Source organism: Piliocolobus tephrosceles, chromosome 17 (assembly GCF_002776525.5).
Source record: "Piliocolobus tephrosceles isolate RC106 chromosome 17, ASM277652v3, whole genome shotgun sequence".
Lineage (NCBI taxonomy): Eukaryota > Metazoa > Chordata > Mammalia > Primates > Cercopithecidae > Piliocolobus > Piliocolobus tephrosceles.
In genome coordinates, this window is record NC_045450.1 from 3055444 (window position 1) to 3072954 (window position 17511).

A 17511-nucleotide genomic window follows, 5' to 3' on the forward strand; every position below is an offset into this window, starting at 1 on the left:
TGGAAGGATACATGCACAGAGGCGGGGATGGATGGGTGGAAGGATACATGCACAGAGGCAGGGATGGATGGACGGACAGATGCATGCACAGAGGCAGGGATGGATGGGTGGACAGATGCATGCACAGAGGCGGGGGATGGATGGATGGAAGGATACATGCACAGAGGCAGGGATGGATGGGTGGGTAGATTGGATGGACAGATGAGGGTAGGTTGTTCTTGTCCTGGAGGAGATGATCCAGGCTAAGTCCTCACACTGAGCACAGCAAGAGGCACGAGGTGAGCATGGGGAGATGCAGCTGTGTGCCCCAGTGCACCGGAAGTTACAGATAACATTGATGTCCTGTCTTGATGAAACAGGAAACACATTTATCATTTGAGAATTGGGGACTGGGGTTGACTGGAAGCTCGAGGGGCTGTGAGCCTGCCGTGGGGCTGAGGGAAGCGTGCAGGAGCTGCCTGCCAGAGCCTGGGGCAAGGATGATAGGAGGTACCGGGGCCCCTGTGGACTGCCCTCTGGGAATCTCGTGGGGCTGGGGCTGCACAGTTGTGGTTGTGTAATTTCCCCCAGATGCATGGCGTGACAAGGGTGCAGGAAGGGGTGCAGGGTCCGGAAGCCCAGTATGGCCCAGGAGAGACAAGGCAGGGAAGAAGGTGAGAGATGAATGATATCGCTCTGATTGAAACACCAAACTTCCCCCAGTTTCTCAGAAAAAGGACTCAGAGCAACAAGAGAACCTACAGTTGACAGGGAAATTCATCAGTGCAGATGTGATTTAACCAAGACCATTGAAAACCCTGATGAAAGGCAGGCCGGCAGAGCCAGGGTACCTGGCCACCTACCTTGAAGTCTCTGTGCCTCAGTTTCCTCCTCTGTAAAATGGGCTTAGGAGACAGGTTTGGTGAGAAGTGAATGAAAACGTGTTTGCTACCCCTCTTATACTCACGTTTCATGCTTAGACGCTCAGCGAGTGGCTTTAGCGACTGAGAGAAGTTTGCTTTTCAGTTCACTACGTCGTTACCTATGAGCCTGCCCTGAACAGTGCTGATCTTAGTTGGAGATGGCCATGAAACTCATCTGCATGGGGCCTCCCTGTGGTGCTGCAGGGCTGTGTCTCTGTCTTGGTCTCTTCTGGCCTCTCAGCAGCCGGAGCAGGAGGCAGCAGGCGGCTCACCAGTTGATGAGGAGCTGGGCTTCAGCCAGGCTGGCATGTGAATCCTCTGGTTCCTGGCGGTCTTGAGCACCTGAGCTGAATCCGGAGGGAAGAGGCTGCTGTGGTGGGAAGAGGCTGGGAGCAAGGCTGGGTGCTGGGGCCAGCAGGCTGTGGTCTGAGAGTGCCTGCTAGAGGAGCTCTGTGTTCCCAAGGAGATGCAGGAAGACTTGGGGTGGGGGTGGTACAGGGTAGGATGAGGAGGGGTAGAGGCTGTGGACAGGGAGATGGGGAGGGGGATGGAGGACTCAAGGAATGTAAGGGATATGACTTGAGGAGGGATGGGGGTAGGAATGGGGTAGGGGCAGGAATGGGAGAAGGTCTTGGGTCAAGGACATGGACCTACATCCCCAGTGGATGGGGGTGGCAAGGGGGAGAGGGGTGGGGGTCGCTGACCATAGACTGTAGCTGGGAGGAGGGGATGCTCCCAGGGCTGGGGCTGTCTGCAGAGAATGGCACGCACCTTGTAGGCTCCTGCCCTCGCCCCACCGCCCTCTCAAGTTTCTTTTATTTTCTTTTTTATTTTTTTGAGACGGGGTCTTGTTCTGTCATCCAGGCTGGAGTGCAATGACACGGTCATGGGTCACTGCAGCCTTGACCTCCCGGGCTCCAGCAATACACCTGGCTCCCTGCCTCAACCTGGGACCTGAGTAGCTGGGACTACAGGTGTGCGCCACCATTCCTGGCTAATTTTTTAATTTTTATTTTTATAGAGATGGGGATCTCCTTATAGAGATGGGGATCTCCTTATGTTGTCCAGGCTGGTCTTGAACTCCTGGGCTCAAGCTATCCTCCCACCCGTGACGCCAAAAGTGCTGGGATTATAGGTGTGAGTCACCACATCCAGCTCCTCCCCTCAAACTTCTGTGCAAAAAGTGCTCCCTTCCCAGAGGAGGGGCCCCATCTGTGTGTAAGGTGGCCTCTTCCTCTGTGTGTTCTCTGGGTCTTTTCAGCCTTGTGGTCCAGTGTCCGGCACAGCCATGCTGACCGGGTGACTGGAGACAGGGATGATGGAGAGTTTGGGGGGGTCCTGGGCAGAGGAGGCTGAGGCCACCTCTGGAGGGTGTCCTGCTGTTGCTGTTGGCCATAGCTGCACTTGCAGGGCCTTCCTGTGCCCCCTTTCCCCAGGCAAGGGCAGGCTCAGCTTCCGCCCACTTTCTCCTGCAGACGGCGAGGGGACTGACCTGTTTGCCGTGGCTGTCCATGAGTTTGGCCATGCCCTGGGCCTGGGCCACTCCTCAGCCCCCAACTCCATTATGAGGCCCTTCTACCAGGGTCCGGTGGGCAACCCTGACAAGTATCGCCTGTCTCCGGATGACCGTGATGGCCTGCAGCAGCTCTATGGTAGGAGGAGAGGGACCCGCCGCGAAACCATCATTGCCCCATCCAGTGTCCTCTGCAGCAGGCCAGGGGACCCACACTTGCTTGACTCTTTCCCCACAGGGAAGGCACCCCAAACCCCATATGACAAGCCCACAAGGAAACCCCTGGCTCCTCCTCCCCAGCCCCCAGTCTCACCCCCAGACAGGTGAGTCTCCCACCAACTGGGTGACCTTGGGTGACCAGCTGCCCAGCCTCAGTGTCCTCTGAGATGGGGATGGTGGGGGTCCCTGCCTTGGAGGAAACAAGCCCCCCACTCTGCTCACCTCTCCTTTCCTCCCCAGCCCGTCCTTCCCCATCCCTGATCGATGTGAGGGCAATTTTGACGCCATCGCCAACATCCGAGGGGAAACTTTCTTCTTCAAAGGTGAGTCATTTCATGTGGCCTCATATATGTTGGCTTCCTGCCCACTTCAGTGACCCACTGGGGTTGTGGGCTTACCCTGGAAGTGGAAATTTTTTCCTTCTTGAGACAGAGTCTTGCTTTATTGCCTGGGCTGAAGTGCAGTGGTGTGATCATGGCTCACTGCAGCCTCAAAATACCCGGATCAAGTGATCGTCCCACCTCAGCCTCCCTAGTAGCTGGGACCACAGGCACATGCCAACACGCCTTGCTAGTAATTTATTTTTTTATATTTTAGACATGGAGTCTCACTATATTGCCCAGGCTGGTCTCAATCTCCTGGCTCAAGTGATTCTCCATTGTCAGCCTCCCAATGTGATGGCATTACAGGTCTGAGCCACCAGGCACAGCCCTGGGACTTTTAGTGCTAAAAAGGGAAGAGTCCCAGGCAGGCCAGGATGGGCTACCCTAGATCCATTGCGCCCTTGATTTCCAGATGGGACCCCTCCCCACCCAGCCACACACCCTGCGGGAGGAGACCTCCTGCTGTCTCATGCCTTCCTGCGAACCCCTTTGTCCCCTGCAGGCCCCTGGTTCTGGCGCCTCCAGCCCTCCGGACAGCTGGTGTCCCCGCGGCCCGCGCGGCTGCACCGCTTCTGGGAGGGGCTGCCTGCCCAGGTGAGGGTAGTGCAGGCCGCCTATGCCCGGCACAGAGACGGCCGAATCCTCCTCTTCAGCGGTGAGTGGGGCGGGCGGCGGAGCGCGCTGGGGCCGGCGCGGGGAGCCCACCCTGACCTCCCGGCCTCCGCCCTGCAGGGCCCCAGTTCTGGGTGTTCCAGGACCGGCAGCTGGAGCGCGGGGCGCGGCCGCTCACGGAGCTGGGGCTGCCCCCGGGGGAGGAGGTGGACGCCGTGTTCTCGTGGCCACAGAACGGGAAGACCTACCTGGTCCGCGGCCGGCAGTACTGGCGCTACGATGAGGCGGCGGCGCGCCCGGACCCCGGCTACCCTCGTGACCTGAGCCTCTGGGAAGGCGCGCCCCCCTCCCCTGACGATGTCACCGTCAGCAACGCAGGTGGGAAGCGCGGTGTCCTGCGGGTTACTGGGCCTGGCGTGGGGAGAGGGGTGTGGGGAATGGAGACATGGAGACCACCCTGCGGGGATGGGGGTCTTTCGGCAGCAGGGCGGGGCGGGACCGGGACTCAAGCTCTGCTCTCCCAGGTGACACCTACTTCTTCAAGGGTGCCTACTACTGGCGCTTCCCCAAGAACAGCATCAAGGCCGAGCCGGACGCCCCCCAGCCCATGGGGCCCAACTGGCTGGACTGCCCCGCCCCAAGTTTTGGTCCCCGCGCCCCCCGACCCCCCAAAGCGACCCCCGAGTCCAGAGCCTGCGATTGTCAGTGCGAGCTCAACCAGGCCGCAGGACGGCGGCCCGCTCCCCTCCTGCTGCTCCTCTTGCCCCTGCTGATGCGGGTTGTCGCCTCCCGCTGATGGGGGGAGCGATCCAGACCGAAAAGCGCCCGCCACGGCCGAGTCCCCCGCCGCTGGACCTGGTCGGGGGTTGTGAGGCGCTGCGGAGGCCCCTTGTCTGTTCCCACAGACCGGGGCTTGGGCGCGGACTAAGCGGGGTGGATCTCCCGCGCGGGGGCGGCGGCAGCGGGGACTGATCGCCCTGGCGCCGGACTCAGTCTCCGCGGGGTCTCCCGCCCCCGGCGGTGCCACCAGAACCGGCTGCCAGGGGGCGCGCGCGCTGGGTCCACGCGTCGGTCGCCGCCCCCGTCGTTCCCTCGCGGCAGCCACCAGGGAGCGATAGGACCCTGCCTCCCGAGCCCGCGGAGGGGCGGGGAGGACAAGGCCTGGGCCTGCGGCCTCACCCCGAGGGTCGGCGGTCCCTGGCCGCGAGCTGCCCCCGCAGGACCATCCTTTTCCAGGAAAAGGCAGCTTTTCTCGGAGCGCAGTCCCGGGACTCTCCGCAGCCCCGCCCTGCCTGGCCACTGTGCCTGGCGTTCCCGGGTCGTTAGAGGACAGGCTTCACTGCGAGGCTGGGCCCTGTCCTCTCCCACCCGCAGTTTCTCACCCCGTTCTGCTCCCACAATGCCCCTCTACAGTCATTGCCACATTGGTGGGAACCTGGGACCCAGACCCGGAACCAGCCCAGATATCACCCCTGAGGACCCGTGCGCCACGTCCTGGGTGGTGGCATCGGTGGCTGGAGGGATGATCCTTGCTCTCCAGACCCTGTTAACCTTGTTTCCGTTCCTCCCCTGCCACCTGTTCCTCCCCTGCCACCCATCTCCTCCTTCCCAGGCCACCCAGCCTGGGCACCTCCCTGGGCCCAGAACTGCCTCCCATTGAATGGAGCACCCTTCTATCCCCAAGAACCCCTTCCCTGCTTGCACCCTGGAGAGAACAGCTTGACTCCCATCAACTCAACGCTGGTGGAAAGACAGGGATGGAACCGTGGCTCAGGCCTGGTCATTGCCCCCTGGGCACTCTCTCCTGGGAGGTCTTAGTTCTAGAGTGAGGGGTGGGTGGAACCTGGGGGCACCTGATTCACCCTGTCCCCACTCCCCACAGTTTTAGGATCTAAATTACTGCCTCTGGAACTATTTTTCTAGGCTATCCCACATCAGGATCACTGGGAAATTGAAGTTTGCAGATCCCACACCTCACCCTCAATCCTCACTCAGGGTGGGGTCAGGAATCTGCATTTTAACTAGTTGCGGGGATTGTTGGGGGCAGTAGCTGCCTGTCTCCTGGCATTTCTGTGGCTCTGAAGTGTTCCCCCATCCCAGGACCAATCTCTTCATATCTTCTCTACAGAGCCACACTGACGGCCTGACCCCCATAGGTAGAGTCACTTAGGGGCCACTTCCTAAGTTGCTGTCCAGCCTCCATGACCCCCTAGTTCTTCCTGGAGCTGAGGCTGTGGGCAGCCATCCCCACGACCAGGGAAGGGGTTCCCCGATTTCTCATACAAATACATCAGCATGAGGACAGAGGCAGGAAACTGGTCAGTTACCTGGGAATTCTGGGCTGCTGGGAAACGATTTGGGCCTCTGTCAGTTTCTTTTCCATGTATGAGGAGGGAGAAATTTGTATTTTAGAAACTTATTCATCCCAGTCAGGACAATAAAAATGAATGGACAAAAAGCCCTTTCATTCTTCTGAGCATTGATGGACCTAGGGAGAAGTGTGGTGGCGGGAACTGGACCGACCTGAATCTCCCTGCTTTGCAGAAGAAGGAATCCAGGGTTGATGGGGAATCTAAGAAGGAAGAGTGGGGCCGGGTGTGGTGGCTCACGCCTTAATCTTAGCATTTTGGGAGACCAAGGCAGGCAGATCATTTGAGGTCAGGAGTTTGAGACCAGCCTGGCCAACATGGAGAAATCCCATCTCCACTAAAAATAGAAAAAAAAAAAAAAAACATTAACCAGGCATGGTGGTGCATATCTGTAATCCCAGCTATTAAGGAGGCTGAGACAGGAGAATCTCTTGAACCCAGGAGAGGGAGGTTGCAGTGAGCCAAGATCTCATGATTGCACTCCAACCTGGGCAACAGAGCAAGACTCTGTCTCAAAAATAATAATAATAAAATAAAATAAAAATAAGAAGAAGAAGAAAGAAGAGGGGGAGGAAGAAGTAGAGAGGAACCCAAAAGTTGGTTATGGGGCACCCGGAGGACAGTCGGCCACTGTGGAATTGAGACTGCCTCATGGCTCCATGTAGACTTCCAGAGCCTTTAAAATTTTATAACTGCTACATAAAAATGTCATGTCAAAGCGATTATTTTTATTTTTTAAATGGTCTCATAATCAAAATTTCAAACTTTTGTGCTTCAAAGGACATCATCCAAAAAGTTGGAAAGAGGCTGGGCGCAGTGGCTCATGCCTATAATCCAAACACTTTGGGAGGTCAAATTGGGAGGATGGCTGGAGCCCAGGATTTCAAGACCAGCCTGGGCAACATAGTGAGACCTTGTCTCAACAAAATAATCCAAAAATTAGCCGGGCATGGTGGCGACTCGCATCTGTAGTCCCAGCTACTCAGAAGGCTAAGAGGAGAGAATCACTTGAAGGCGGGAGGTCTTGGCAACGATGAGCTGTGATCACACCGCTGCACTCCACCCTGGGCAACAGATCTGTCTCAAAAAAAAAAAAAAAAAAAAAAATTGGCCGGGTGCGGGGGCTCACACCTGTAATCCAAGCACTTTGGGAGGCTGATGCAGTCGTTTGAGAGGCAGGTATCACTTGAGGTTGAGAGTTTTAGACCAACTGGCCAATATGGTGAAACCCCGTCTCTACTAAAAATATAAAAATTAGTCGGGTGTTGTGGCACATGCCTGTAATCCCAGCTACTTAGGAGGCTGAGGCAGGAAAATCGCTTGAACTCGGGAGTTGGTGGTTGCAGTGAGCCGAGATCACGCCATGGCACACCACCCTGGGCGACCAAGCGAGACTGTATAAAAAAAAAAAAAAATTGTCACATGATACCATTGCAGCCCACTAAGATAGCTAGAATTAAAAAGACCCAGAGCATAACAAATGTTTCTGAGGATGTGGAGAAATAGGAACCCTCGCACACTGCTGCTGGGAATGTAAAATGACAGACATTTTGAAAAATAGTCTGGCTGTTCCTGAAAAGGATAAAAACACATTAACCATGTAACCCAGCTACTCTTCTCCTTCATACATATCTAAGAGAAGTGAAAACATATGTCTGCACAGAAACTTGTGCGTGAATGTTCACAGTAGCATTATTCAGCATAGCCAAAAAGAGGAAAGAACCCAAGTGTCCTTCGATGGGTGAATGGAGAAACCACTTGTGGTCTATCCACACAGTAGAATAGTATGCAGCCAGAAAAAAGGAACGAAGGACTGATCCATGTTACAACACAGATGAACCTCAAGAACAGGATGCTCAGTGAAAGATGCTAGACACAGAAGGTCACCTAGTGTATAATTCTACTTACAGGAAACGTGTGGGGGAGACGCATCCATTGAGAGAGAAAGCAGATGAGGCCGGACGCAGTGGCTCACGCCTGTAATCCCAGCACTTTGGGAGACGGAGGCAGGCATATCACTTGAAGTCAGGAGTTCGAGACTCCTTGGCAACATGGTGAGACCCCGTCTCTGCTAAAAGCACAAAAATTACCTGGTTGTTGTGCCATGTGCCTGTAATCCCAGCTACTCGGGAGGCTGAGTCCGGAGAATTGCTTGAACCCGGGAGGCAGAGGTTGCAGTGAGTTGAGATCGTGCCACTGCACTCCAGCCTGGGCAACAGAGGGAGACTCTGTCTAAGAAAAAAAAGAAACAGTAAAAGAAAGTAGATGAGTGCTTGTCCAGGGAAATGAGGACTGGCGGTGATGTCTCAGAGGGGCAGAATTTCTCTTAGAAGTGATGAGAATGTTCTAAAATGGGTTGTGGTGATAGCTGCATAGTTCTGTGCTTTAAATTGCACAGGTCAGTGAGTGAATTGCTTTGCCTGTGAATTGCATCACCGTAAAGCTATAAAAACAAGGTACTGGGCCGGGCACGGTGGCTCAAGCCTGTAATCCCAGCACTTTGGGAGGCTGAGATGGGCGGATCACGAGGTCAGGAGATCGAGACCATCCTGGTTAACACGGTGAAACCCCCGTCTCTACTAAAAAAAAAATTACCAAAAACTAGCCGGGTGAGGTGGTGGGCACCTGTAGTCCCAGCTACTCCGGAGGCTGAGGCAGGAGAATGGTGTAAACCTGGGAGGCGGAGCTTGCAGGGAGCTGAGATCCGGCCACTGCACTCCAGCCCGGGCGACAGAGCGAGACTCCGTCTCAAAAAAAAAAAAAAAAAAAAAAACACAAGGTACAGCCTGGATGGATCCCAAGATGCCTTCGGATGGTGGCCTTTGTGAGAGTCATGCAGGGTCTAGGGTTGGGGGGTGTGGAGAGATAGTCTCTTGGAGCTGAAGCCTAGAGCATGACTTAGCTGGTGCAGGAGTGGCCTCCTTCTCTCCTGCCCTGGGAGAGGCTCCGCCCAGTACGCCCCACTTCCCCCATGAAACCAGCTGTGTTTTTGTGCCAGGAAGACTGGGTGCAGAAGGTGACTGTCTCAGTGGAGCTGGGTCATCTCAGGTGGGGAGTTGGGGTTTCTGAAGGTGAGGACCCTCTGGGGAGGAGGGTGCTTCTCTGAGACACTTTTCCTCACACCTGTTCCTCGCCAACAGGCCCTGACTCCTGGAACTTTTGGCCGCCATGTGCTTCGCGAAGGTGAGTGAGAGGCTGCGTGTGCTTTGTGAGCATGTCTGAAAACAGACTGTAAGGATGCGGGTGCCCTCAGTATTTCCCGAGGTGCCTGTGTGTCAGGGCTCAGTCAGGGATGCCCAGTGGCAGGTGGATAGTGATGGGGTGAGAGTGTCACTGGAGGCGCTGGAGGTCACATCTGTCGGGGGCGCTGGAGAATGGCAGGGGTGCAGATGAGAGGCAGCACCTGTCCCAGGAGCCCCTCACAGCCCGGAAAGCCCGGGGCAGGGGTGGGGCAGTGCTCTCCTGGAAACCACTCAGAGAATGATCCTCTCAGAGTCTGGGCTGGGCAGGCCCAAGAGCAGGGCCTGTGTGGGTCCTGGTGTCTCTTCCTCCTTTCCTGGGTTTCCTCCGACCTCTCATTCTCTACCACTGCCCCACCCCAAATGTGAGGCACAGCACACCCTCCAGGGAGCTCTGCGGCCTGTGCCAATGGGTGAAACCCCGTCTCTACTAAAAATAGAAAAATTAGCCCGGAGTGGTGGCGTACACCTGTAATCTCCACTACTAGAGGGGCTGAGGCAGGAGAATCGCTTGAACCCAGGAGGTGGAGGTTGTGGTGAGCAGAGATTGCACGATTGCTCTCTAGCTTGAGCAACAAGAATGAAACTCCATCTCAAAACAAAACAAAGCAAAACCAACAAGAAAAGCATCAGATCTCGTGAGAACTCACTCGCTTTCACCAGAACAGCATGGTGGAAAATGCCCCCATGATCCAATCACCTCCTACCAGGTCCTTCCCTTGACATGTGGGGATTACAATTCCAGATGAGATTTGGGTGGGACACAGAGCCAAACCGTCTCAATTGCACCCCGGATGTGCTGACCCCTGTGATTTCCCCAAGTGTGGGACACCCGGCTGCATAATTTGTGGTAGTGGGGGACTGCACTCATACTTTCCCCTGAAAACAATAAAATAAAATAACAGTTGCTTAAATGGAATCAGGTGCCTATCTCCAGGCTTCTCTGACAGGCAGGCACAGTGAGGCAGGCGGCCCAGTAGTGACAGCAGAAACTGTGGCTCCGATGGATCTACCCAGGTTCTAGATGTGGAAGAGCAAGGCCAGGCCCCTGACTCTCTTATTGATAATGGTGCATGGGTCTCCATGCCCTAGTGGGTTGGTTGAGGACTAGAGGATTTCAGCCTGGTGTGTCCTTGATTACACAGCCGGAAGCACAGAACCGCTCCCTGATCGCCACCCCTGGGCCTCCGGCGTCAGGGGACTTTGGCCCCCGCATCTTTCTTGTCATGACTCCCTCTTCCGTCCTCATCCCCCGGGCAGGGCTGGGGCCACAAACTCTCCTTGGTTTTCTCCCAAGATCAAGGGCCCCAGGGGCTGGGGCAGAGGGGACTCCGGAGTCCCCTACCAGGCCCTGGTTTCAAGGGAGAGGCAAGAAGGCAGGGGTCAGATCTCTGGGCCTGAGGCCTCAGCACCCTGCAGTTGCAGAGCCCAGGGCAGCCAGGAGGAACGACTGGGAGGGCACTTCTCACCATTTCGGAGTCCACGCTCAACTGGTCCTGCAGAGGCTCCCGTCATCCTCCACTTCCTGCCTCCGCTGACTCACACAGACCAGCCTTCCCCATTCAGGGGAGGCTTGGCATCCAGCAGCAGCTGGTGAGATAAAGATGGGGTTGGGGGCCCTGTCCTGTTCTGTCCCACCCTGTCCTGGGGTTCCATGACTCTTGCCTTTGGGCTGAGGAGGAAGAAGGAAGCGGAAATGGGCCACAGCTTGGGGAGGAGCAAACACCCACAGGGAGGCTCCCTGAGCAGCTCTCCTAGGGCTGAGCCCGCGGTCTTGGAGGGATATTGGGGTGTGCTCAAGGGGGGATATTGGGGGGCTTGGGAACCAGGAACACTGCCCTTTCAGAGCATTGGATGCACTCTTGAGTTTCGGAGCAAGCGCTCCTTGGCTCCAGCCTAGAGCCCAGCCGGGGAAACAGCTGGACAGTGACCCTGACAGTCACCTTTGGTGGCCCTGGTCACCCTGAGGGGCCCTGCTTGCTTCCAGTCCCTGTCCTAGCAGCTCCTACAGGGCTGAGGGAGGTGACCAGGGGGAAGGAAAGGTGTCGCCAGGCTCTCTGGGCCCTGCTGCCCCCAGCCTTCCTGAGGAAGGAGGCAGCTGCATCCAGAGTTCTCTCTGCACAGCCTCAAAGGGCCCCACAGGCTTTCCTCCTCCGCATCCTGCAGAAACCTCTGACGTCCCTTTATCCTGGAAGGACTGTCTCTGGCCTGAGACCCCAGCTCTGAGGGGCCGCCCATGGCCCGACCCTGGCCCCGCCTCTCCTTACCCTGTGCCACATGCTGGGATCTCCCCTCCACTACTGCTCAAGTTTTTTGTTTTGTTCTGTTTTTCTGAGACAGAGTTTCACTCTTGTTGCCCAGGCTGGAGTCCAATGGCACAATCTCTGCCTCCTGGGTTTAAGCAATTCTCCTGCCTCAGCCTCCCAAGTAGCTGGGATTACAGGCATATGTCACCACGCCCGGCTAATTTTGTATTTTTAGTAGAGACGAGGTTTCTCCATGTTGGTCAGGCTGGTCTCTAACTCCTGGCCTCAGGTGATCCACCCACCTCGGCCTCCCAAAGTGCCGGGATTACAGGTGTGAGCCACTGCGCCCAGCTGCTCAAGTTCTTTCTACCATTTCCCCAACCTCTCCAGTGACTCCGTGTCCCCCTTGACTCACCCCTCATGTCCCCCTTGGCTTCCTCTTACCTAGAAATCCCTCCTGCTGTGCTGTGGTCCCCAGGCGCTCTGTCACCCCCAGCCTGGACAGCAGTCTCCGCCTCCTAGCTGGTGTCCCTGGTCTTGCCTCTCTCAAGCCATTTCCATGCAGTAGCTAAAGCTGAAGTGATTTTATTACTAGAGAAGAAATCTCGGCCGGGCGCGGTGGCTCAAGCCTGTAATCCCAGCACTTTGGGAGGCCGAGACGGGCGGATCACGAGGTCAGGAGATCGAGACCATCCTGGCTAACACGGTGAAACCCCGTCTCTACTAAAAACTACAAAAAACTAGCCGGGCGACGTGGCGGGCGCCTGTAGTCCCAGCTACTCCGGAGGCTGAGGCGGGAGAATGGCGTAAACCCGGGAGGCGGAGCTTACAGTGAGCTGAGATCCGGCCACTGCACTCCAGCCTGGGAGACAGAGCCAGACTCCGTCTCAAAAAAAAAAAAAGAAATCTCTCCCGTCCTGAGCCCTCTGCAGGGAGACCCATTGCACATGAGCCCAGGGCTGACCTGTCAGGCCCCAGTCACTGAGAGCTTTTTTGTCCCCCTCCGGGACAGATGCTGTCCAGCTGCATCTGGGGCTCCTCCCTTCCCCAGGCCTGGCTTCCTACTACTCCCTCTGCCTGGGCCGCCCCTCCCACATCCTTCCCAGGCCGCCTTCCCCTTATTCCCCTCAATAACCCAGCACCTTCCCTGGCACACAGTAGGCACTCAATACATCAGGAGGGCTTCCCGTGCTTCAAATATGGCCTCTCCCAACTCTTCACCCTCCATCTCTCAGTTGACTGATCCCTCCTACTTGAAATATCCTTTCCTGGGGTCTTCCAAGAGAGGAATTTCTCCTGCAACATCTGGTGACATAGTCTCACTCTGTTGCCCAGGCGCGAGTGCAATGGCATGATCTAGGCTCACTGCAACCTCTGCCTCCCGTGTTCAAGCAATTCTCCTGTTTCATTCTCCCAGGATGCTGGGACTACAGGCACACATCACCATGCCTGGCTAATTTTTGTATTTTTTGTAGAGACAGGGGTTTCACCATGTTGATCAGGCTGGTCTTGAACTCCTGACCTTAGGTGATCCACCTGCCTCAGCCTCTCAAAGTGCTGGGAGCATAGGCACCATGCTGAGCCAAGTCAAGGAGTCTTATGTGACTAGTGAGTACTTACTGCACAGCACAGATCAAGGGCAGATTCCAGAGGAGAAAACATTCCAGGGTCAGATTCCTTGGCCCTCCCCACAGCTGGCTGTGAAGGCTGACATCTCCTCCTTCTCCCCCACTTTGGGTGGCCACACTCTCCCCACACCTGCTTCCAAGCAGCCTGCTCCAGAGTGGCAGCTGACAGTTCGAATTTTGGTGGACTTGTAAAGAAATAAAGAGGGGCCATTTTGGAGAAGGCCATTTTACTTCGGGCGTTTTAATTACATTGCTGAGGCCGGAAAGCAATGCCTCGGGCAGGGAAGCACAGCCGTGAAAGTGGAAGGAGAGCGAAGTGGGGTGTGGTAGGAAAGGATATTCCCGCAGGCCTCCGCTATGGAGGACCCTGGGGAGGTGGCGCAGAGCACGGCTGGCAGAAGGCGGGCCAAGCTAGTATAGCGTCTCGCGGGCGTGGGTGCGCAGGTGGCGCAGCAGGTGGGAGTTGCGGCTGAAGCTGCGGCCACATTGCGTGCAGGAGTAGGGCCTGGCGCCCGTGTGCACCAGCAGGTGTCGCAGCAGATTGCAGCTGCGGCTGAAGCTCTTGCCACACTCCACGCACTCCTGCGGGGGCTCGGCCTGCTCCTGCCCGGGCTCCGCATGGGTAGCCAGGTGCCGCCGCAGATGCGCGTTGCGCCGGAAGCTGCGACCGCACGTCTGACAGCTGTAGGGCCGCTCGCCCGTGTGGCTGCGGCGGTGGCGGGCCAGGTTGGAGCTATTGCGGAAGCGGTGGCCGCAGGTGTCGCAGGCATGGGGCTTCTCCCCTGTGTGGATGCGCTGGTGGCGCGCCAGGTGGGCGCTCTGGCTGAAGCCCTCGCCGCACTCGCTGCAGCGGCAGGGCTTCTCGCCCGTGTGGCTGCGCTGGTGGCGGGCCAGATCCTGGGTCTGGCCGAAACTCTTCCCGCACTGGGTGCAGAGGTGGGGCCGAGGGCCACCGTGGGTCAGCAGGTGGCGGGCAAGGCTGGCCCGGCGCACGAAGCGCTTCCCACACTGCGGACAGGCGTAGGGCTTCTCGCCTGTGTGCACCCGTTGGTGGCTGACCAGCTGCGAGCTCTGCGTGAAGCTGCGGCCGCAAGCCTGGCAGGAGAAGGGCCGCTCGCCCGTGTGCACCCTCCGGTGGGCCACCAGGTGCTCACTGCGCCGGAAGGCCTTGCCGCAGTCGCTGCACACGAAGGGCCTCCGGTCGGAGTCTCGGCGGCGGCTGCCGGAGCCTTCGGAGGACCGGTGGTCCTTGTCCCTGGCGTGGATCCGCAGGTGGCGCTTAAGGCTGGAGCGGCGCTGGAAGGTCTGGCCGCAGTGGGAGCACAGGACTTCGGTCAGCGGCGGCGCTTCGGCCTTGCTCTCAGGAGCGCAGGGAGGCTTCTGGTCCTGGGCGTGCGCCAGCAGGTGCTGCACAAGGCTGGCGCGGCGCTGGAAGCCGCGGCCGCACTCGGCGCACAGGAAGGCCGGCTCGGAGGAGTGAGTCAGTAGGTGCTTGCTCAGGTGCGAGCTCTGGCGGAAGCGGTGGCCGCACAGGTGGCAGGCATGAGGCCGCTCGTCCGTGTGAGTGCGCATGTGCAGCTTGAGAATGGAGCTGCGGCCGAAGCTCTTCCCGCAGCAAAGGCACAGAAAGGAGCGCCCGGCCGGGTGCGAGCGCAGCTGGTGCGCCTTCAGGCGAGACAGCTGCGGGAAGCTCACCCCGCAGTCCGCGCAGATGAACTGCGGCTCCGGATTGGGCTCGGAGACGCCTTCAGCCACTTTGACCTCCAAAATTTCACTGCCGCCAAGAAGGGACCCATCTCCACCAGGGCCACTCGCCGCAGCACCCCGTCCGAGCATCTGGACGCAAGGCTCTCCCGGCACCCCAGGACTATCTGTTTGAGACTCTGCTAAGATGGGAGTGGGCCAGGCAGCCCCTTTGGGCTCTTCTTGTTTAAATTCCTCCTTGTCTGGGGTTCTGCTTCCGAATCCTGGGAAACAAGAGAAAACAGAGACGGTCAGGCCTATTCCCAGGGCCCCTATCAATCACCAGAACCTGATTGGCCTGGAAGTGGAAAGAAACCCAGGATCCTGCAAAGCTGTAGGTGAAAGGCCAGGCACGGTGGTTCACGCCTGTAATTTCAGCACTTTGGGAGGCCAAGTCGGGTGGATCACTTGAAGTCAGGAGTGAGTTCGAGACCAGCCTGGCCAACATGGTGAAGCCCCGTCTCTACAAAAAATAAAAAATTAGCTGGGTGTAGTGGCGTGCGCCTGTGGTCCCAGCCACTCGGGAGGCTGAGGCAGGAGAATCACTTGAACCTGGGAGGCGGAGGTTGCAGTGAGCCGAGATGGTGCCACTGCACTCCAGCCTAGGCGACAGAGCGAGACTCCGTCTCAAAACAAACAAACAAGCAAACAAATAAAAAAACCTGGTAGGTGGGTGGAGAGGATAGAGGTCAAACAAGGGTGCCCCTTTGACCTCAAAACAAAAAGTTAGCTGGGCGTGGTGGCACACACCTGTAGTCCCAGCTACTCGGGGGGCTGAGGTGGGAGTATTACCTGAGCCCAGGAGGTCCCGGCTGCAGTGAGCCATGATTGTGCCACAGTCTGGGCGAGTAACATCCTGTTTCAAAAAACAAAAAGGCCAAAAAGTCAGGTAGGGTCTGGAACTTCAGGCAAAGAAGAGGTGTTGGCCGGTCACGGTGGCTCGCGCCTGTAATCCTAGTATTTTGGGAGGCGGAGGTGGGAGGAACGCTTGAGCCCGGGAGTTGAGACTAGCCTGGGCAACATAGTGAGGCTCCATCTCTTAAAAAAAAAAGACAAGAAAAGAAAAAGAAAAGAAAGAGGCATCAGTGGTCACTATTCCAGGGAAGGGTTGCTTACCCAGGGGGTGTGCAGGCCACGCCTTATTCTCTGGCACATCCTCAAAGGTCAGGGACTCCTATATCAAAAGCAGAAACCCTTGGTGAGTGAGGAACATGCCTCAGGAAACTGTGGGGAATGAAACACTTCCCAGGACTGAATCAGGGAAGTTATGGATTTGCTAAAACTACAGTGGTAGGGAAGTTCCTGGGGCTTGAGAACACCTTGGGGTGCGGCCCAGCTCACCAGCACAGCTGCCAGCTCCTGATCTCGGGAACTCTCCTCTGGCCATGGTGAGGGGCCCTGGGGGCCTGACAGCATTGGGGAAGAGGGGAGGAAGCACTGTTAGAAGGCAGCCCTGCCTGCCATATGGCTGCAAGGACACGCACCACATCATAGGGGCCCTGTGAAGACACTTTGGCGCTCTCCTGTCCCGGTCACCTGGGGAGGCCCCACTTCTCACCCCACCCCAGACATCCAGGCCCCTCCCCAACACCCAGTCCATGGCCTCCTAGGGCACAGGCTCCTCACTGCTTTTTTGCAGGGCCTGGAATGTCTTCTGGGGCCCCGGGCTCAGTGGCTGCTTTGAACTTGGGGGAAGTCTCCACTGTCCCAGCTCAGCAGGCTTGCCAGGCCTTGGCTGGGGTGGGGGAGGCTCATCCGATGGGCCCAGCGCTGAAGGTTCTTCTGCAGGCAATTCCTTCTTGGGGCTGTGGCTGGGGACCTGGGAAGCACACCCCTTTTCCTCCAAGGTGACGTCTGCACGGGGACAACTCTTGCCAGCATTACAACTAAAATCCTGTTCAAAACACATTCAAGTTAAGTGACTCCCGGGGTGGCAGCCTGTGTCCTTCTGACTCCGAGAGGACATGGGACAGAAACGAGGTGGGAGTCAGACAGGGCAGGAGTTAAGAGGTGAAGAAGGAATTCTCAGGTGGGGGAAAGTGGAGTTTCCAGAGATTCTTCACTGGGGAGATCAAGTCCCCATCATCCGTATACTCCTCAGTCCACTGCCCCACCCTCTCACCAGCGGCCCTGCGTGGCTGGGCTCCCGGTGGACGCCCTCCAGCAGCAGCACCACCTCCTCCCCGTCCCTGAGTGGCTGCCCCTGCAGGCGGCCCAGGAGGTGCGGAGGCAGCACACTCAGGAACTGCTCCAGCACCAGCAGCTCCAGGATCTGCTTCTTGGTGTGCAGAGCCGGCCGTAGCCAGTGGCCGCAGAGCTCCCGGAGCCGGCTCAGGGATGCCCGTGGCCCCATGTCCTCCTGATACTGGAAGCATCTGAACAGCTGGTGAGCCACCTCGGGTCTCAGCCTGGACTCTGGCCGCCTGGGGTCCTCTGGGCTGGCAGCCTCCTCCTCCTCCAACTTGACTTCCCCCAGCTGCTCCTGCTCCAGGGCAGCCAAGATTGATTCTTCAAGCATGCTTCACTGTGGGGATGCTCCCTACAGCGGGCCCCACTCTCGGGTTTCTCTCCTCTCTTCCCACACCTGTGAAGGGAACACCCTGGGTTAGGATCTGCTGCGAGGAAGCTGGCCCCACACCTAGGTCATCCATGTTAAA

At 57.4% G+C, this 17511-nt stretch overlaps 2 protein-coding genes and 1 pseudogene across 3 annotated transcripts in view; 2 read left to right on the plus strand and 1 right to left on the minus strand.

Moving 5' to 3' along the window:
- The window catches only part of MMP25 (matrix metallopeptidase 25), a 16350-nt gene extending 8298 nt beyond the window's left edge, over nucleotides 1-8052 (plus strand). Inside the window, exons 5-10 of one of the 2 annotated variants that reach the window (XM_026447573.2) lie at nucleotides 2378-2554; nucleotides 2654-2738; nucleotides 2875-2957; nucleotides 3520-3672; nucleotides 3750-4007; nucleotides 4154-6087. In XM_026447573.2, coding sequence (XP_026303358.1) covers nucleotides 2378-2554; nucleotides 2654-2738; nucleotides 2875-2957; nucleotides 3520-3672; nucleotides 3750-4007; nucleotides 4154-4425 — 1028 coding nt within the window. In that variant the 3' untranslated portion in view covers nucleotides 4426-6087. Of the gene's footprint in view, nucleotides 1-2377; nucleotides 2555-2653; nucleotides 2739-2874; nucleotides 2958-3519; nucleotides 3673-3749; nucleotides 4008-4153; nucleotides 6088-7908 lie in introns of those variants that run through there. The other variant, XM_026447574.2, reaches the window with a different exon arrangement.
- Nucleotides 8053-9985: 1933 nt separating this feature from the next.
- LOC111551769 lies at nucleotides 9986-10119 on the plus strand (annotated as a pseudogene).
- A 3206-nt stretch (nucleotides 10120-13325) lies between these two features.
- ZSCAN10 (zinc finger and SCAN domain containing 10) lies at nucleotides 13326-17297 on the minus strand. The gene is made up of 4 exons (XM_023225852.2): nucleotides 16977-17297; nucleotides 16196-16260; nucleotides 15971-16028; nucleotides 13326-15078 (listed from the first exon to the last, which is right to left on the minus strand). Exons 1-4 carry the CDS (start codon nucleotides 17227-17229, stop codon nucleotides 13523-13525), a joined length of 1932 nt encoding a protein of 643 aa, XP_023081620.1. The 5' UTR covers nucleotides 17230-17297; the 3' UTR covers nucleotides 13326-13522.
- Nucleotides 17298-17511: the final 214 nt, after the last annotated feature.